The sequence below is a fragment of the Danio rerio genome, chromosome 17 (assembly GCF_052040795.2).
Source record: "Danio rerio strain M-AB ecotype USA chromosome 17, GRCz13ab, whole genome shotgun sequence".
Classification (NCBI taxonomy): domain Eukaryota; kingdom Metazoa; phylum Chordata; class Actinopteri; order Cypriniformes; family Danionidae; genus Danio; species Danio rerio.
In genome coordinates, this window is record NC_141037.1 from 34,007,158 (window position 1) to 34,025,700 (window position 18,543).

General features: G+C 32.5%; 2 protein-coding genes across 27 annotated transcripts in view; one reads left to right on the forward strand and one right to left on the reverse strand.

The window, feature by feature from the left end:
• The window catches only part of LOC147833119 (uncharacterized), a 127,404-nt gene that overhangs the window by 22,543 nt on the left and 86,318 nt on the right, over positions 1–18,543 (forward strand). For 12 of the 23 annotated variants that reach the window (XR_015513491.1, XR_015513505.1, XR_015513489.1 and 9 more), the window contains one exon: positions 5,998–6,067. The exons of 10 other annotated variants lie outside the window; for them this stretch is intronic. The gene's annotated coding sequence lies outside the window, so the exon portion shown is untranslated. Of the gene's footprint in view, positions 1–5,997; positions 6,068–6,970; positions 7,724–18,543 lie in introns of those variants that run through there. One more of the 23 variants, XR_015513493.1, reaches the window with a different exon arrangement.
• Positions 1,106–18,543, reverse strand: part of grhl1 (grainyhead-like transcription factor 1) — a 37,989-nt gene continuing 20,551 nt past the window's right edge. For 3 of the 4 annotated variants that reach the window (XM_087288621.1, XM_087288623.1, XM_087288622.2), the window contains exons 11-15: positions 13,860–13,888; positions 13,540–13,625; positions 8,746–8,831; positions 5,977–6,041; positions 1,106–3,738 (exon numbers count right to left, since the gene is read on the reverse strand). In XM_087288621.1, the coding sequence (XP_087144747.1) occupies positions 3,621–3,738; positions 5,977–6,041; positions 8,746–8,831; positions 13,540–13,625; positions 13,860–13,888 (384 nt within the window). In that variant the 3' untranslated portion in view covers positions 1,106–3,620. 4 annotated transcript variants of the gene reach the window in all.

The window sequence follows — 18,543 nt, forward strand, 5'->3', positions numbered from 1 at the left end:
ATATCCCCCACATAATTTAACCACCACCACCAGCCTGAACCGTTGATACAAGGCAGGATAGATCCAGGCTTTCATGTTGTTGACACCTGACCTCTGGCATCAACAAGGCATTTGTGTTCACAGAACTGCCACTCACTGGATATTTTCTCTTTTTCAGACCGTTCTCTGTAAACCCTAGAGATGGCTGTGCTTAAAAATCCCAGATCAGCAGTTTCTGAAATACTCATGCCATGTTCAAAGTCAGTTATATTAACTTTCTTTCTCCATTCTGATGATCGTCTTGACTTAGTTTCTGCATGTGATTGGCTGATTAGAAATTTGCGTTAATGAGCAGGTGTACACACACACACACACACACACACACACACACACACACACACACACACACACACACACATATATATATATATATATATATATATATATATATATATATATACACACACACACACACACACACACACACACACACACACACACACATATATATATATATATATATATATATATATATATATATTCATATATATATAGTCATTCATATATACATGTAGATTCATATATATATAGTCACCAGCATTTACGTATACATTAAAAATAAGTACAGTGTATGTATATATATATATGTATGTATGTATATATATATATATATATATATATATATATATATATATATATATATATATATATATATATATATATAGTCACCAGCATTTACATATACATTAAAAGTAAGTACAGGCCATGACTGAACATGAATGATAATCTCTGAGTGGCATTGTTATTTTGGGGTCAAGGGCTGAAAAGTTTGGGAACCCCTTATGTGTAGAATCACATATGTAAAAAAATGCATAGCTAACCCTAACAAAACAGTGAACTTAGGTTCATCCCTGTAGCCAATGTTTGCTCTAAGGAGCTTGAACGAGAGGAACTGAGGCTGAGGGGGTATTCGAGGCCACTGCTGATTTGAGAACTCTCTATTTAGTCGCCCACTTCCTGTCCACCAGACAGATGGGCTGTTGGAGCACAGCCGATTTCCATGACAACTGCCTTAGATACATCGAGCCCAAAACCACAGGACACACACACACAGAGCCAAACAAAATACAAGAGCCCAAGAGGCTTTTATTGGAGCATAACAGTTCAGATTCAGATAAGTAAAACGAAAAAACAACAACACTTAAATATGCACATTTAAAGCAAATCAGACATCAATAACAAACTAAAGTAGCCCCATTTGCATAAATAAATCATTTAGAATGATTTCATAAAAAAGATACGTTAGAAAACTGACTCTGCTATAGATATATACTGTATATAAAAAAGGTCCCATCCCATATTTGTTAATAAATATATACACAATAAATGATACAAAAAGAGTATCAAGTATTATTTAGAAAAAAGTTTTTAAAATTAATCAAATATATACATTTTATTGGTGACATCAGAAACAGGAACACATTGTTGGGTTGGGTCTGTCCATATTTGATTGTAAAAAAAAATAAAACAAAAACCATTTAAGGGCAATGTAATGGGCAACCAAAGGTCTAAAGAAATTCTTTATTATACATTTACTAGATTACTGGATGTAATGAACTTTAACAAAATTAATATGCTCAATTTTCTTGAGATTTCCCCCCCTCTTTTTTCCCCCTTTTGTGCTACTGAACAACTATTAACAATTAAAACTAACAAATATGTGCTAGTTTTTTATTTCTAAAAGGATTGTTAAACCAGTTTAAATGTATGTAATATTGAATATAATCTATATACTAATTACAAAAATAATTCGTTTAGGTCACCATTCATAGTATTAATAAACTATTAAATAACACTACTAGCTTAATACACAACTAATTAGCTGTTTATTAATAGGTAGCAATTAGGTTTAGGTTTTGGGTAGGATTAGAGATGCAGAATAAGCCCATACTTAATAACTACTTATGAACAGCTAATATCTTAATAATAGGCAGGTAATAAGCCAGTAGTTAATAGCCTGAATTTTGACCCAAACTAAAGTATTACCAAAAATTCAAAATTTTACCATTGGTGTGACTTATTAATAAATGTTTGAATAATACTGTTGTCTAGTAATTTTGTGTATGTATATGTATTTTTTGTTTCTAACATACTTTAGCTTCAATTTTAGCATGTATTACAGTAAATTCTAAGCAATAGTTCTGTTAAATAAACCAACCTGCCATGCATATTTTGATACTGTAAGCGGTAGCTACTCTAAAAATGCTGGGGTTTATATCCCGAATTTGGGTAAAATATAGGCCAACCCAACTGATAGGGTATATGTATATTTTATTATACTGATATTTAAATTTTCGCAATAATTTTTAGTGCAACTGTTAACTTGCAATCGCAAAATTGATGTTATTTTCAGGGTTTCTTAGCGTGTTTGTAAAGCATCACAGTTCATCTATCAACAATACAGAATTACTCACTTATACTTTCAAAACAAACGTTTACACTGATTATCCATGGATCACATTTTGAAAACAGCTCCTGAAGGATTCATCCGAGAACCTGCTGCATGGACCGTATTTGTTCATATTAGGAATGAGGAAAGTCTAAAGCTGAAAAGTTATTAGGTGTTAATAATAATAATAATAATAATTAAAAAAAAAGTTTTTTGTTCCCTTACTCCATGTCCACATGCACAAATTGCTTGTGAAGCTGAACAAGAGATCATACTGTATATACTGTACTTACTAAATACTGTGAAGGGTTATTGATAACAATACAGCGAAGCGATGAGGATTCCCCAAACCAGTCTCTCTACACCCTATTCATTCATCCTTTAGAGATCAGCTTCTCCAGTGCTATGAATTTAAACAGGAAATCTAAGAGTAAATTGTTTTCATGACCTCTTTCAGAGTCACTAAACAATTGAGAAATGAGCTGTTTGTTTATACTCATGGAAAAAAAAAAGAAAATATGGCTCATAACATTTCCAGCAGACTCCTTGTTGTCAAAGAGACATAAAAACAACATGTCAAAAATGCAAATAGATTTGATGTCAAATCCTTGACGTCTATTTGACATCCACACATAGATGGCCTTTTGACCACCGAAATAATGACACAAACAGTAAAATAAGAGAACTTTTATTCAGCTGCTACAATGCATGTAAACAATAATAAATTGAGATCTAACATTGGTGTCAAATATTGATTACAGCCCTTTAATTGATCTTTGACAGCAATTTTAGATGTCAGTTTGACGTAGTTTTGACATCAAGGTATTACCATGTATTGTAGGGATACAAAATCCAGTGTACATTTGGAATTTGCAATTGAAGCTTTCATATTAATATATTATTGTGTTATATTATAATACTTTAGTGCCATTATTTTGGTGGTCAAACAGGCATCAATGTGTGGATGTCAAATAGACGTCAAGGTTTTGACATTAAATCAATTAGCATTTTTGACTTGTTTTTTTTTTATGTCCTTTTGATATCAAGCTGACCACTCGGTTTAAGTACTTATACCTGAAGTATTTTAAAGTACTTAAGTTCGCATATACAAGTTCGTCCCTGTTCATTAGACTGTAGTGAAAGATGAGAGGAGAGAGATGTGTGTAAACCAGTCTGTAGAAGGAGCTGAAAATCACTCAATCTCTGTCAGCGTGAGCTTGATCATTCCTCCCATCTCCTCCATCTGGATCTGGAAGGTGTCCTCGTTCGAGTAGTGCTTGATGATGTTGTCGTCCATGTTTACTAAGATCCTGAAAAAAAAAAAAAACAGGGAAGGCTTAGTGATGATCAAAGGACGCACAATATGAAGGATAGTTGAATCATGACTGCACATCTAACATGCTGTTTGGTATCATTATTTAAATTAAATAAAACACATTAGAATAAAATGTACACAAACATTAATGTCATTTTTTTCAGGAAATAACAAAGTCATGTTTTAAGTGAGATTTATGTTACTTCAGAATTGTTAAGAAAGTCAGGAATAAGACTGTCAGGTTTCTGTGTTGTGTTCCATGTGTCATGTGATTCCTTTGTTCCATTTTCCCGCCATTTGTTAATGTTCACCTGAGTTTCACCTGTGTTTCTCTCCTGTTGGTTATTAGTTCAATCATGTCCCTTGTATTTATACCGCTAAGTTTGTTTAGTCCCTTGTCTAGTCTTGAATTGTCAACAGCCCATGTCTTTCCTGAGTCTCCAGCATTTCCAGTGTCTGAAGTGAGTGTTTGTAAATGAATCCGTATCGTTTGATAATTCCTGAGTTTTGTGTGTTTGTAGAGGAGCAAACGTGACAGAAGACCAGACCAAGAACCAACCAAACACAAGAGCTTAAATACACAGGACCTCATTTAACTAATTACACACAGGAGTGAGACACTGGTGGAAACATTGTTCCGTTTTTCCTGCCGTGTGTAAAGCTGCTGTCACACTGCACTTTTCTCCCCATAGACTTCCATTCATACGCATGTGAATGCGTCAGACCAGAAATGCAAGCTTGAGTGACAAGTTTTCGCAGTTCTGGAAAGTTCAAACTTGGTGAACTCTGACCTGGGAAATGGCATCACGAGTGTGTGAGACCAATCGTACATACTGTAAAAACATGACCTCTCTGCACAGAAATTTTAAACCAGGACCAATCGCTCGCTTTTTTAAATGTCTAATCATCATGTTTAATCCCGCCCCTTTTCTCAGCGCTGTGCAACAGAATTTCACACGCACAAACTCTAGTGTGACTGCAGCATTAATGTTTAAAAGAAATCACATGAGATGAACAGAAAGCACATGGACCACACAGAAACCTGTCAAAGACATAGTTCATTTACTAATAAAAATAACTATCAACAATGTATAATCTAAAATATATTCTGACCAATTGCCATGTTCTAAAACAAACTAAACCTATATTTGTGATCCTGGATGATGAACGAGGTCATAAATATTCATTTTTGCACATTGAAATTTATATGTCTGAATAAACCAGCTTGATTGATCTGTTGTTTGTTACGATAGGACAATATTTGGCTGAGATACAACTATTTGGAATTAAATGGTTTAAAACAAAATCATAATGTGGAGAAAATTGCCTTTAAATTCGTCCAAATTAATATCGTTGTGTTTCATGCTAACCAAAAATGTTGTTTTGATATTTACAGCAGTAAATAAAATATCTTCATGCAACATGATCTTTACATATGATGATGATGATGATGATCAGCATAAAATTTATCTTTTTGGCTCTTTTTTTGGCTATTCCCAGAAATATACGTATGCGGCAAACATAAAGATTTGTGGTTTACCAATATTTTATTTGAAATTTGAAAGACATTTTATCATTACTTTTTAAAATAACATATACTACCGTAAAACTTAAACCCATACAAATGCAGTGGTGTCTTTATTCCACACTTGTATATACATTTTTGCAGGAGGCTAACAAGATTAGCATATTGCTAGCATGTTTTTAGCACAATGCTACTTCATCTAACATTACACTTATGTAATATCATTCATTTATTCAACTTTCTTCAGCTTAGTCCCTTTATTCATCAGTGGTTGCCACAGCAGAATCAACCACCAACTTATCCAGCATATGTTTTACACAGTGAATGCCCTTCCAGCTGCAACACAGTAATGGGAAACACCCATACACTCATTCACTATGGCCAATTTAGTTAATCCAATTCACTTATAGAGCATGTCTTTGGGCTGTGTGGGAAACCGGAGCACCCAGAGGAAACTCTTGCAAACAAGAGGAGAACATCCAAACTCCACACACAAATGCCAACTGACCCAGCGGGGACTTGAATGAAGGACCTACTTGCTGTGAGGCAACAGTGCTAACCACTGTGCCATCATATTGCCCAACTTATGCAATATTAATAAATACATTTTAATGGATATTCAGATACACATATTAAGAATTAATTTACTAAGGAATAATAAACTTAACAAATTTTACTTAATCATAATTAAAAATGTCTTACACTTACCCTTTCTTGCATTTCTTGTAGACCTTTCCGATTTTCTCAAGAGAAACTTCATACTTCTCTGAAATCTGGAGGAGAGCGAATGCATTAGCAGGTATCAGTACAGCATCAACATTTACTTTAATGTCACAAGCATGTATTTGTTAAATACCTATCAATATAAATCAGCAACGATTAACTGTAAGAATCTCAGTAATGCAAGTACACTTATAAAACACTTTCTTAATAGCCAAAAGTAACATGTTACTCAATACATGCAGCTCAAAATAAAACGCAACCAGCTCCATCACAGACCGATTTAAAAAACGGATCCAATGAAGAAGAATGTTGGAAAAGTTTAGAACTCATAAACAACTCTCAAATGTGTTTCATAACAGCATGACTTTTGATATTTAAGTGAACTATTCCTATACAGTAGTATTAAGTGCTAATTACACAGTGAGTAAACCACTGCACATACTGAATAAATGGAACATTTGGTTTTCCAGCCAACTAGTATCAAAGTTCATCTTATTTCAGGATACGAGTGCTCGCGCTTAATGTTTTCCCAGCCCCCCTGACGTTATCCTGACATTCCCTCTCCTCATTCTCAAAGTGCGCTAAAGTGTTGCAATACTTGGCTAACGTTCTGCTACGCTCACTGCACACAACAACACGCACACTACTCGTGGTGGAAAGAGTACTAGACAACTATACTTAAGTAAAAGGAGCATTACTTGCACAAACACTTTAGTGCAAGCTGAGTAAAAATATGTGTTCTAAACTACTCAAAGTATGAGCGAAAATAGCTCAGTGTTCAGTGAGTATTATGCTGTGAAAATAGTTGACCTTATGGCCTGAAACTTAAAAGGTAGCTTAAATCAGTGGGGTTTTCTTTTGAGATGTGCAATTAACTTTATGTGTGAACACATTACATTAATATAATAATGCAGTTTTAATGAGCTGATAGAAAGCAGGCTGATGTGTTTACATACTAAGTGAAGTCTGAAAAACTTAGGGCGATTTTTGGGCGGAGGGCGGAGCTGTGTCACCACGGAGGAGCTCAGAGTAGAGCCGCTGCTCCTCTACATAGAGAGAAGGGCTTGGGCATCTGTTTTCGGATGTCTCCTGGACACCTACCTAGGGAGGTGTTTCAGGCATGTCCCACTGGGATGAGGCCTAGGAGAAGACCCAGGACATGCTGGAGGGACTATGTCTTTTGGCTGGCCTGGGAACACCTCAGGACTTTACTTAACTACTTAATAAAATGTAGTTTCTGAAAAAATCTACTTAATTACAGTAATTTGAGTACTTGTAATTTGTTATACCTCTGATACTTTCCTTTAGCTGTGGCAGTCCTGTGGCAGCTTTATCAGCTCTTTCTGAGCTGGACATTTTTGTGATTCTCATCTCGGTCTCCTGCTATGTTTTTATGCTTATGGCCTGTTGACATTGATCTCCTACGTAACGCACTGTCCCTATTAAATTATCCTGCTTCTGACTCTAATTTCAGGGACTTTTCTGCACTGACCACATGCATTTTGTGTACCAAGTCTACTAAGCACTGGTTTTCTTTTTTTCCTGAATTTTTCTGCAGTGCATTAGAAACGTTGCTGTGGGTTTGGATAGGATGTATCATTTTTTGGGGGTGGGAGTTCTGTTGTGTTTGTGTGTGCTGATGTCTGTTTGTGTGGTGTTAGGGTTGCATTGCTAAACACAGTTATACTGGTATGGAGTTTAGAGGAGACTCATAAAAAGAACGGAGGGAAAACACTCAACCTGTGTCCTTAAATAACCCTTCTCTGAAGGCTGTGGAAAATTGTATTAGGTAAATTAGATTTACTTTTCCTGAAGTGGTTCTTACACAAATTATATGCAGCACATTGATGGTAGTTTTGTTTTTCAGACGCTGCTATCAGTTTTATCATCAGCTATGGAAAAATGATAATATTAAAATTATGAGCATGGTGGTTTCAAAAAGTGATACCACATGATTTTATTTTTTTTTTTCAACAAACCACATGATTTGACCTGACTGGCTTTTGATTTCTGTAGAGTAAGCTAATGGCATAATAGGCTAACAGGCATAAATAAAAATACAGTAATATACAAATATTTAATAAATAAAATCATAGTTTTTTAATAGTATATTAGCTACATAGTTTTAGTAACTAATTGATAAATTATATAAAATGTATTAAATATTTGTATAAGTAATAATATTTCAATATTTTATATTATTATTATTATTATTAAAAATATATTATTATTATATTATTATATTAAATAATAATAATAATAATTGTACACATTTGTTGATAGTACAGAAACAGACAAAAATTTTAATAAATGTAAGTTGTCCTTTATAATTTTTTTAATGATATTTTAAGGATTATTAATTAATATTAGTGGTAGCAGTAATTATAATATTAATACATCATTTTAATAACACCTTGGACAATTTTTGATACCCACTGCACAGATAAGGTTGAATATAATAAATATAAATAAATAATTAAATTATTATTGTTTATAATAATAGTAGGAATAATAATAGTAATAATAATTATTATTATTATTATTATTTTTATTATTATTATTAATAGTAGTAGTAATAGTGAATAATAACAACTTTAATTAGCATTTTTAATGGATACCTTTCAGCATTCATAGTTTTCCTGAGCTCATAACATTGCATTGTGAGAATTTGAGTTACAGTATATGACCCTGAATGAGCAAAGAGCTGGTGTTGTTTGCACTATTAATGCAGAATATGGAGATCTGTAAACTCACCGCTTCCACCAGGCCTTTCAGAGTGGGAGTTTTTAGCATGAGGGCATCAAACACCTCCTCCGTCTCCCGGCGCACATACAGCAAAACTGCAGAGACACAGAAGAGTGGTCAGCAAAGGTCACTCATGCATAAATGGTCAGCAAACCTCAAATCCAAAATAAACTGGAAAGTAATTTCAAAGTAATCTGGTCAGGCTTTCATGTGGTAGAAGATTTCATATGCCTTCTAATACAAGCTATTTACCATGATCTTTGCTGTAGTTGCTGCTGTCAATACTTTATATTGAAATATTATAAATTATATGAAATTGCTTATCCACACTCTTATTCAGGCAGTTTGAAGCTTTTGTTATGTAGGCTGTATAGTAGAGGCTCGTTTTATTTCCAAGATTTTAAGTTTCTCGTCAAGTTTGAAGTACAAGACTTGCACACGACAATGCACGAATGCGGAGTCTCTTATATGCTCTTGCGCTTCGATGTGCAGCCTAAATAAATGTGATATAAGATTAAAATACCAGTCTTTATGTTTAAAGCACAGTTGCTTATGTCTGAAGTGAAAGTAAACAATTGAGCGTGACAATTCTAAAAGCGATTATTGAACATCATAATAAAAGACAAAATCACTGTTAGGTCCACCTAAAAAAGCAAAGCATTGTTTTACACAGTATTCAAATGTATTATTGGTGGTAATTTGCTTATTAGTTTATTAATAACTGGTCACTTCTCTTATGTTTTACCTTTATATAAATTAGGCTGGCAGCTTCTTTGCTAATATTGAAATTTGAATGAAATAGATAGTTCACAAAAAAAAAAAATTCTGTTTTATCCTTCTGCTGAACACAAAGGTAGATATACTGAAGAATGAAAAAGGGTAAACTATCCCTTTAAGTACTGTGAGATTTATAAGAAGCTACATGGCATAATTTATTAAATTACTTGGTTAAAAATAACCAAAACAACAAATATTTGTGTTGTTTATACATATTATGTAGTTTTATTTTCAATTAGAACAGTGACAGTTTTGGCAAGACAAGTGTAAATCAGAACTGGCCTGACTGGACTAGTATAGTACAAATCTGTAAGGTCAAACATTGCTTGACAAATTAATAAACCAAAAAATGAAACACCAAAACAAATTTTTTGAGATGTTGACAGTCCCATGTTGCTAATAACAATATTAGGACACATATATTTCAGTAAAAAGTGAAAGTTGGCTGTTTTTACATTATTTAGAGCAAATTTGTTCTTCCAGTTTGAAAATACATTTTTTACGATGAGGAGATAATTGTGTAAATTCCAGCATGGAGATTGGCTGTCTGTATCGGCCGGTACAAAGTAATGTCATTGAGTTTTCAGCACATCTATTCATCAATTCATGAGAAAGACTTGGATCCAACCAATCAGCGCGCTCTATTGTGAATGAGATGCAACTTCTTTAATATGCATGATATAGCTTCAAAGACTCATTTCACTTGTAACAGTGTTCAAAGAGACGCCATGTTGTGTTGCCAACCGTAATTCAAACAAGAAAAAGAATTGTTCGGAGACATGGGTCATCAGTGTTGCGTTTATAAATGTGGCACAATGAAGGTTTTGTTTCCATATCCCCACGATGAGAGCACCGCTCACGTATTGGCCCAGATGTGTGGATTAGAGTGGTCTGCTAACACACGACTAAAATATGTTTGTGAGGAACATTTTTTACCAGAGAGCTTTTTAAATCTGAAAATGGTGAAATCTAGATTTGTCGCTGGTCTCCTTTAAAAAAAGAAGTTGGTGTTGATTTTCCTGTCTCTACGAAATTGGTAGGTGTGTGATCAGAGTTCTTTGTTTATTCAGTTGACAAAGTTAGTTAGTATCGTCAGCAGTACTCTTTCAGTTTTTAAAGACATACTTTAGTCTAAATGATTTAGTTACTAAGTTTACTGTATGGTAATATCACTACAATATTATGGGCTAAAAATCTTCCACTGCCACACAGCTCTCAGATTTGCTGTAAATGCTGCTCTCCGAATCACTGTCTATCACCCCTGCGTCTGTGTTTGTGTTGCTGCTGTAGTGCACATAATGAAACTCCCCTTTTTATGCAAACCCTTCCCTCTTTGGCCACTTGACACTCCCACCTAAACAAAGTGGGAGTGTCTAGTTTTTCAAACTAGATGCGAGAAAACACACTGCTGAGACAGGGGGAATTTATGACCCTATAAATATTGGAATTTGAATTAATGCTGTGGTAGTATTTCTACGTAGTATCATAAATGCATAATCATGCTTATTTATCTGCATACTACTGATTATTAATAGCAACCTGTACATATATTCATATATTGTAACATATACACTTGTAATCATGTTTATCTATCTGCACACTACTGATTATTAATAGCAACCTGCACATATATTCATATATTGTAAAACTGTTCATAGCTTATCCAACCTGTATATAATGTTCATAGTACATCCATCTGTAAATATCACCATAGTTTTCTATAACTGCACTTTATAACTTATTCCTGTATCCTGCACTTGCTGCTATTGCACTGCTGGTTAGACCTAAACTGCATTTTGTTGCATTGTACTTGTACATGTGTAATGACAATAAAGTTGAATCTAATCTAATCTAATCTAAAATGACACTTTTGATATTCTTAAGGTGTCGTATTGAATTTAGAAATTATAATATAGTTATTTTTTATATTTTTGTTATTTGCATTTTACAAAATAGCTACATTAAATGCATTTTATTTTATTAATTTGCTTACTAATTGAAGTACTGGTAATCATAATATTAATCCAAATTAAAAACAACAACATGTAACAACAACATTATTTTTATTATTAGTAATATTTATTGATTAAATTATTAAGTAATATCTATTATTATTATTGTTCATATTTTGAATAAGACTTAATGTTTAAAATCCACCTTTCCTCTTACAGTGTTTGCATTTTTACTTTTTACCATAGTGGTTACAATACATCATAAAATAGCTTTCTGCATAGTTAGAAATTTCCAGTATAGTGACAACACCCTTGGGGTCTGCGGCCCATGTCTATAAGCACAGGGTCCGCCTCATCTTCCCCTTTCACCCAAAAACCCCAGCAGGACTGGGCAGCGTCCCAAACCATTGCTGGGAACCCTGAGTCTCCAATGGGAGACGGTCAGTGATGTGGACGGTCCGGAGTACACAGATTACACACATTACATTCTAACCCCAAGCAGGAGGTCTGGATAAATACATACAAACACCCACACAAAGCCACATGGGGCCAGAAAGAGACACAAAGCATCATGTTGGGAGGCCTAGTGGGCATTTCTTCTCTTTGTTTACTGAAAGAGTAAGCAGTGTTTGTTTCTGCATGCTGTGTTGAAGTGATTTGATCTCATCTGCAGCGTTTGCTGGTCAAATCTTGCTCTATAATTAAGAGCCATATTGTATTGGCTTGTATTGTAGCGCCGCTCCAAAATCTTGTCAGCTGCTACACTGCCTGCTGCCTACTTAGGCAACTCGCCTTCTAAGGCTGAAGGCTGACGTCATGGAAGCTCATAAGTGACTGAGCTGAACACTTGGCAGAGCAACTCAGCACGTCGCAGAAAGAGCATCCCAGACACGCAGCTGATTTCAATATATTTTGGTATTTGATATGAAGCATATGCTGGAATTCTAAATATGAATGATGTGGAATGCAGAAATGCACATCAACACAAATATAATAATATAATTGTATTAATAATTAATAATACTATTTACATTACTTATTATTATTATTTTATTCCTTTTTTATTATACGTAAATTAATACTAATACAACTACCTATAATATTGTTGATATTTCATGTATAGATATAATATTTTTATTATATTACTATTAATAATAATACATTTGAAAACAATATGTATATATTATTAATTAATATAGTTATGATGCTAATGATATTAACAATATGATTATTAATAGGATTGTTATTATTATTGTTATAAAACATTGTGTTTCGTTTAGTTTAGTAATACTATGCATTAGATTATATATTGTTTGTAGCTGGATTTATAATAATATTTACAAAAATACTAGTTATTATAGTTCTAATATTAATTATACTAATACTAATAATTGAAACCAGTTGAGTCATTTAAAATGTATTTTTATTATTAATAATAATAATAATAACAATAACAACAACAATAATAATAATAATAATAATAATTACAATAGCAACAATCATATACATATTTTTTAATAAATACGTTTATTTTTAATGATATTAATTTATATTTCAAATAAAAACAATAGTAAAAATACTAATACTGTAATAAAAATAATAATATTAATTATTATTATTATTATTATTATTAATAATAATAATAATTTTAATATAATAATAACATTAGTATTATTAAAAATCATAATAATCCATAATAATAACAATAATACAATAATTCTGTTAAATTTATTATAATTGTCAATTATATCCTAATAGTTTGCATATCTTTTAAAAAAGATTTTTAAACTAGCTCTCTCCATAAAAAAGACAAGCAATAATGCCTTATAATTATTATGAACCAAGTCATCTTCTGAACTATCTTCCACATGTTTCTTTCTTCTCTCTATGTTTTGAGAACAGAGCAAATGTGTTTTGAATTAGGGTGTTTTTGTGTGTGGTTTATGCGCAAGCAACCAAATGGCATTGCACCATAACAGCACCGATAATATAGTGCCAACAACAGAGAAATAAACACACAAATCTGCCCAGGACAAAACAAATGACACACACCCCCATTCCAGTAAAAACACACCTCTTTTGGGCTCATCCATCCGTGCCAGTTTATTTGGAGGCGATCCAAACTCCTCCTCAGTATAAGGTAATCTCTTCATTGCCGAGCTAAAGGAGAGACGCAGAGATGAGACAACCCCTTCTCAGAAAAACGCACACACCATCTCATAAAGAAAGGAGGCGCTGATTAGAAGATCATTACACACACCAGACAAACAGCACCTGCGCTTTTCCTGGAAGCAGCAGAGCTAAAGGCCGTTTAGCTCTAGTTTTGCTCTATGCACTTTTTGAAAACCCTGTCTTTAACAATAAACACAAAGAAGACAAGAGACAGAAACTCACCCCTCCTCCGAGTCCTCAGCTGTGAATGCCTGAAAAAAAATCAACAAATCATTTATAAACATTTTAAATGGAAAAATGTATGTTATTTTTGTGTTATCCATTTAATTACGGTTATGAAATGCATGATGGGACTTTCATGTTGAAAACTTAACTCTTTTTAATGACATTTTAGTAGTTTGAAACAAGATGTTGTATAAAAAAAAGAACAAGTCGGTGAAATAACAGAGAAAAGGTACTTGCTGTTTATTACCGTGTTTTTGTATCATAATTTATGACACCAAAACAGACAATATATAACTTCTAACTTTTAAAGGTCCTGTGAAGTGCTTTGAAATTTGCACTTTTATTCAATGTGTAAGGTAATCTCAACCAAAACACAGAAAGAAGGCGGGACATAGTGTAGCTCTTCCCCTTTTTAAGAAACAACCAATAGTGTTTTGTTTTATCACCGCGCTGTCAGTGAGAATGATTGAGCTCAAGCTCATCAAATGAAAAGCAAATAAGAAGCATCTAGAAAGATGATGGGGCTTATCAGATACTAGAAAGCATTTGATTGGTAAAAAAATGAAGAGAAAATGAAATTTGATGAGAAAATGAAGTAGGAGGTGATGTGAATTAAACTTGTGATCCATTTGGGCGGAAGTAACAAACCACAAGATTTAAATGTTTATATCAGTTTTATAACTTCTAAACGCACATTTTGTCACTGTTTTGGAGCACACTACCTAATAGATATTCTAAAAACAACAATAATATTAACGACACTAACATCTAAAAAACTTTATTTTAATTTTTTGGGACCTTTAAAGATAACAACTAAAGATTTGTTTTTAAACATTTTTGCATCAAAAGCTGAAGGAAAGGTCATGAATTATAATAATAATAATAAACAACATAAATCACAACATATTGAACTGCTCATTTAAGGATTTTTTTTAAACTTTTTTTTTGTTTTTTTGATGTTTCTACTTATTAAATAGTTTGCACACAAATAGAAAGCACCACAGATTGTAACTGTGAAAGGCCCATAGCCAGCCTGGTGAAAGGTGTGGTTCTTTTTTCTCTCCATTTTCTCATTTTATATTTAATTATGAGATTTAAATACTGCATTTTAGTGACATTTTAAGCACTTTTTTTAGCTGGATTAGCTTGTTGGACGGTCAACTTAACCACACCTTTTTGATACCAAAAACATTTCCTAAAAAATTAGAACAAAGAATCTCTTACAGTTTAAAATTAAAAACTATTATCATTTATTAGGCAAATAACAAACTGGCCAGAACATTCAACTTTCCTCCATCACAATTTGGAATGTCGAATTTGGTGCGGTGTGACTTCAGAATGACAAATTCGATGTCCCAAATTCTGTACCGACAGCCAACACAGGATTTGGCTTGGTCTTAAAGCCCTTTTCAATGGGTTATTTTCACAATCCATTATGGGGTAACAAGTCAAAATATGACAAATGCTCACGTATGGGACAAATTCTGGATCTTTGTCAGTGAGGGGTGGGTTTCTCCAACCACTCAAATCTCCCCTGCACTCAAAAAAATAACTCATTGAATAAACTCAATTTAATTGAGGGCAGGATTTCCATCCAATAAATTTGTTTAGCACCAACTACAAAACAACCATGTACACAAAAAAATGCAAATGAGTTAATCCAACATCATTTTATCAAATAAAAGTTTAAATACATTTGTTTTTAGCTTAAACTCAAAGGTCTGATAATATCATGTATTTCTATTATGTGTCGTACATTTCGAAGTCTCTTAGTTAGTTTAGAAAAATGTTAAAAATAATATAACAAAAAGTTACTTATACAGTTGATTGAGACTCAGAACTCATTTTAGGACAGTTATTTTTTTCTTTTTTGCACTGAGTAAAGCAACAAACTGCATTTTTACTGATTAAGCTGCAAACACCCAATGCATGTGTTCTTCTGCAAGATGGTAACCTCAAAACTCAAAGCATTACATGAAGCTCTCCTAAATCTTCTAAATAAAGTGCAGATTAACCTCTAACAAGTCTTACTATTAACTTTAAACGCTGAAGATTATTTTTTAAGTCAACATTTCTCTCTCTTAGTTCAATCCCCCGCAAAGCATGCTGGGAACTACAAATCCCCTAACCAGGTAGTTGGACCAACACAAAACGCTTAATTTAAATTGATGGTTTACAAATTTAAGTTGACTGAACAATAAATTGGGTAAAAAATTACAAGAATTGTGTTGATTAAGCTTATTTTAAACAGGTAGTTTGAACAAGCAACAGTAATCATCGTGTGGCTACGGGCCTGCTCTTAAGCTACATTTAATTGCTAATTTTTTTTCCCTATATTGATATGTTTGTTCTCACTAGTTTTATTTTATTTTTTTTTTACCTTGGTGAGACAAATAAAAAAAAAGTGATGACCATTTAAGGACTTTTAAATTGTAGTGGATAGTTACATACTTTCTTATTAAGCTCTCAATGGAGAGTTAATGTGGTCTTCCTTAAAATATTTTACTTTAATAGAATACATATTCAGTATGGCTTTAGCTTTACTGTAACTTCATTTGCCTCCATAAAAATAATTGAAAATAGCCAGATTCTCTTCTTCCAAGACCCCCTGTTGCAGACCACAGGGTTAAATCATTAATACTGTACATGCTAACATGTGTAACTACAGCCTCATAAATCCAGATCATCTTGGGTCCTGCATGTAAACTCAATACAAAAGCTCTCGAACCCCCACAGCATTGAGAACAACAGGGAGAATTTAAATCAGAACAGATGAAGCGCATAATACTGTAAGTGCATTAAAAGCACATCAGGATCCTTTGACAGGTCTGAACTGGCTTCATTTGTGTGAAACCAGAAAAGTGTGGCAAAGTTCATGTTTCGTGTTCTCGTTTTTTTTTTTTCTGTGATTTTAGTGAAGAGTAAATAGCCGAAGGGTTTATTTTTGGCTCTGGCTTTCAATGTCACACAAGCAATGATGAACAAAGGTCATGTTTAAGGATAGCGTCAAACATTTGCTTTCCTTCAGAATGGCAGACGTGCAGTTTAGCCGTATGGCTGATCAGGTTTGTAAGTCAAAGGTGGACGGTAAAGTAATAATGGTTCTACCAAGAAAATAAACGGATTTCCAAGCTTAAAAACAAAAAAGTGAACTAAAAGCTTTTCATAATTCCACAGATGCAAAAATTTTAAGTTAAATAATATGCATTATTTGCATACATCTCTAGGATAAATTCTGAACACCTTACATACTCTCACTAAAATACTCAATGACAGTTTATCAACACCATTGTTTCCTGCCTTAGGCTCCAGTGTCATCCTACCTTCTTTGGTGTCATAAGACATTTTTTATGACCAGGAGTAAAACTAAACGTCATGTACTCTCCTTTATTCCTTTTGCTCTAAAATTAATAACTAATAATTTATAACTTTTGATGTTTTTAATGATTGTTTTTACTTTGTTTGTTAATCATGCTATATATTAGTATTTTTATTAGTGAAATATAGTCTTGAGTGTGTGTTTTAAGCAATTAGGGATTTGTGCTGCAATACCCTGCACAGAAAGAAATTATTCAAAGATGATTCATTGTATTTACACACACACACACACAAAAAAAAAAAAGTGGTTGTAAACAATTTATTTGGGCAGAATTTAAACAAGCAAATTAAGTTGAACATTACAAAATTTAGATTGTTTAAATTCAACACATATAATTTGTTTGCAACAATTTTGCAGAAATATTTTTTTTCAGTGTGACCTGTCAAATTTAAATAAACTAAACTAAGCCAAATTTAATATAATTTATATAATCAGTCATATTATGTACAAACATCAAAGTAAAAAAAAATCTGAATGTAAATGAAACTAAAACAAAAAAATTATTCATTATTAAAAAAACATTTGGTGTTATAAGTGAAGCTGTAGAAAAAGGCAGAAGGAACTAATTTTGAGAAAATAGCCTATTTTTTTAAATTACATTAGACTTACTGTACTAGTAACATTAAATAAACAACTAACAAACAAACAAATAAATAATAATTATTATTTATTATGAAAACTCTTAAGCCTAAAATCTCAGTTTTTAATGATTGCTTTTACTTTGTTTGTTTATCATGTTATATATTAGTGTTTTTATTAGTCAAATATTGTTTCAAGTGTGTGTTTGACACATTTCAGGGCATTGTGCTGCAATATCCTGCATTGAAAAAAATGTTCAAAGATTTTTGGATTTACTAAATGGTTGTAAACAAATAATTTGGGCTGAATTTAAACAAACAAATTAAGTGGAACATTACAAAATGTAGTTTGTTTATTTAAGTTCAAGACAAATAAAATGTGTTACCAATAAAATCTTTTTTTTCAGTGTGTCCTGTCAAATTTAAAACTAAATCTAATGTATATAATCAGTCATAATATGTACAAACATTAAAGTAATAGTAAAAATTTATATATATATATATATATATATATATATATATATATATATATATATATATATATATATATATATATATATAGTGCAAGTGAAGTCTATAGATAAAACATTATGAATTAAAAGTGTGACAAAAGAAACAATTAAAGTCTATTTTTTATGCTACATTAGTGTTACTTTACTAGTAACAATAAATACATAAACAAATAAAGCCCAAAATATATATAATTGACATGCATAAAAAATTA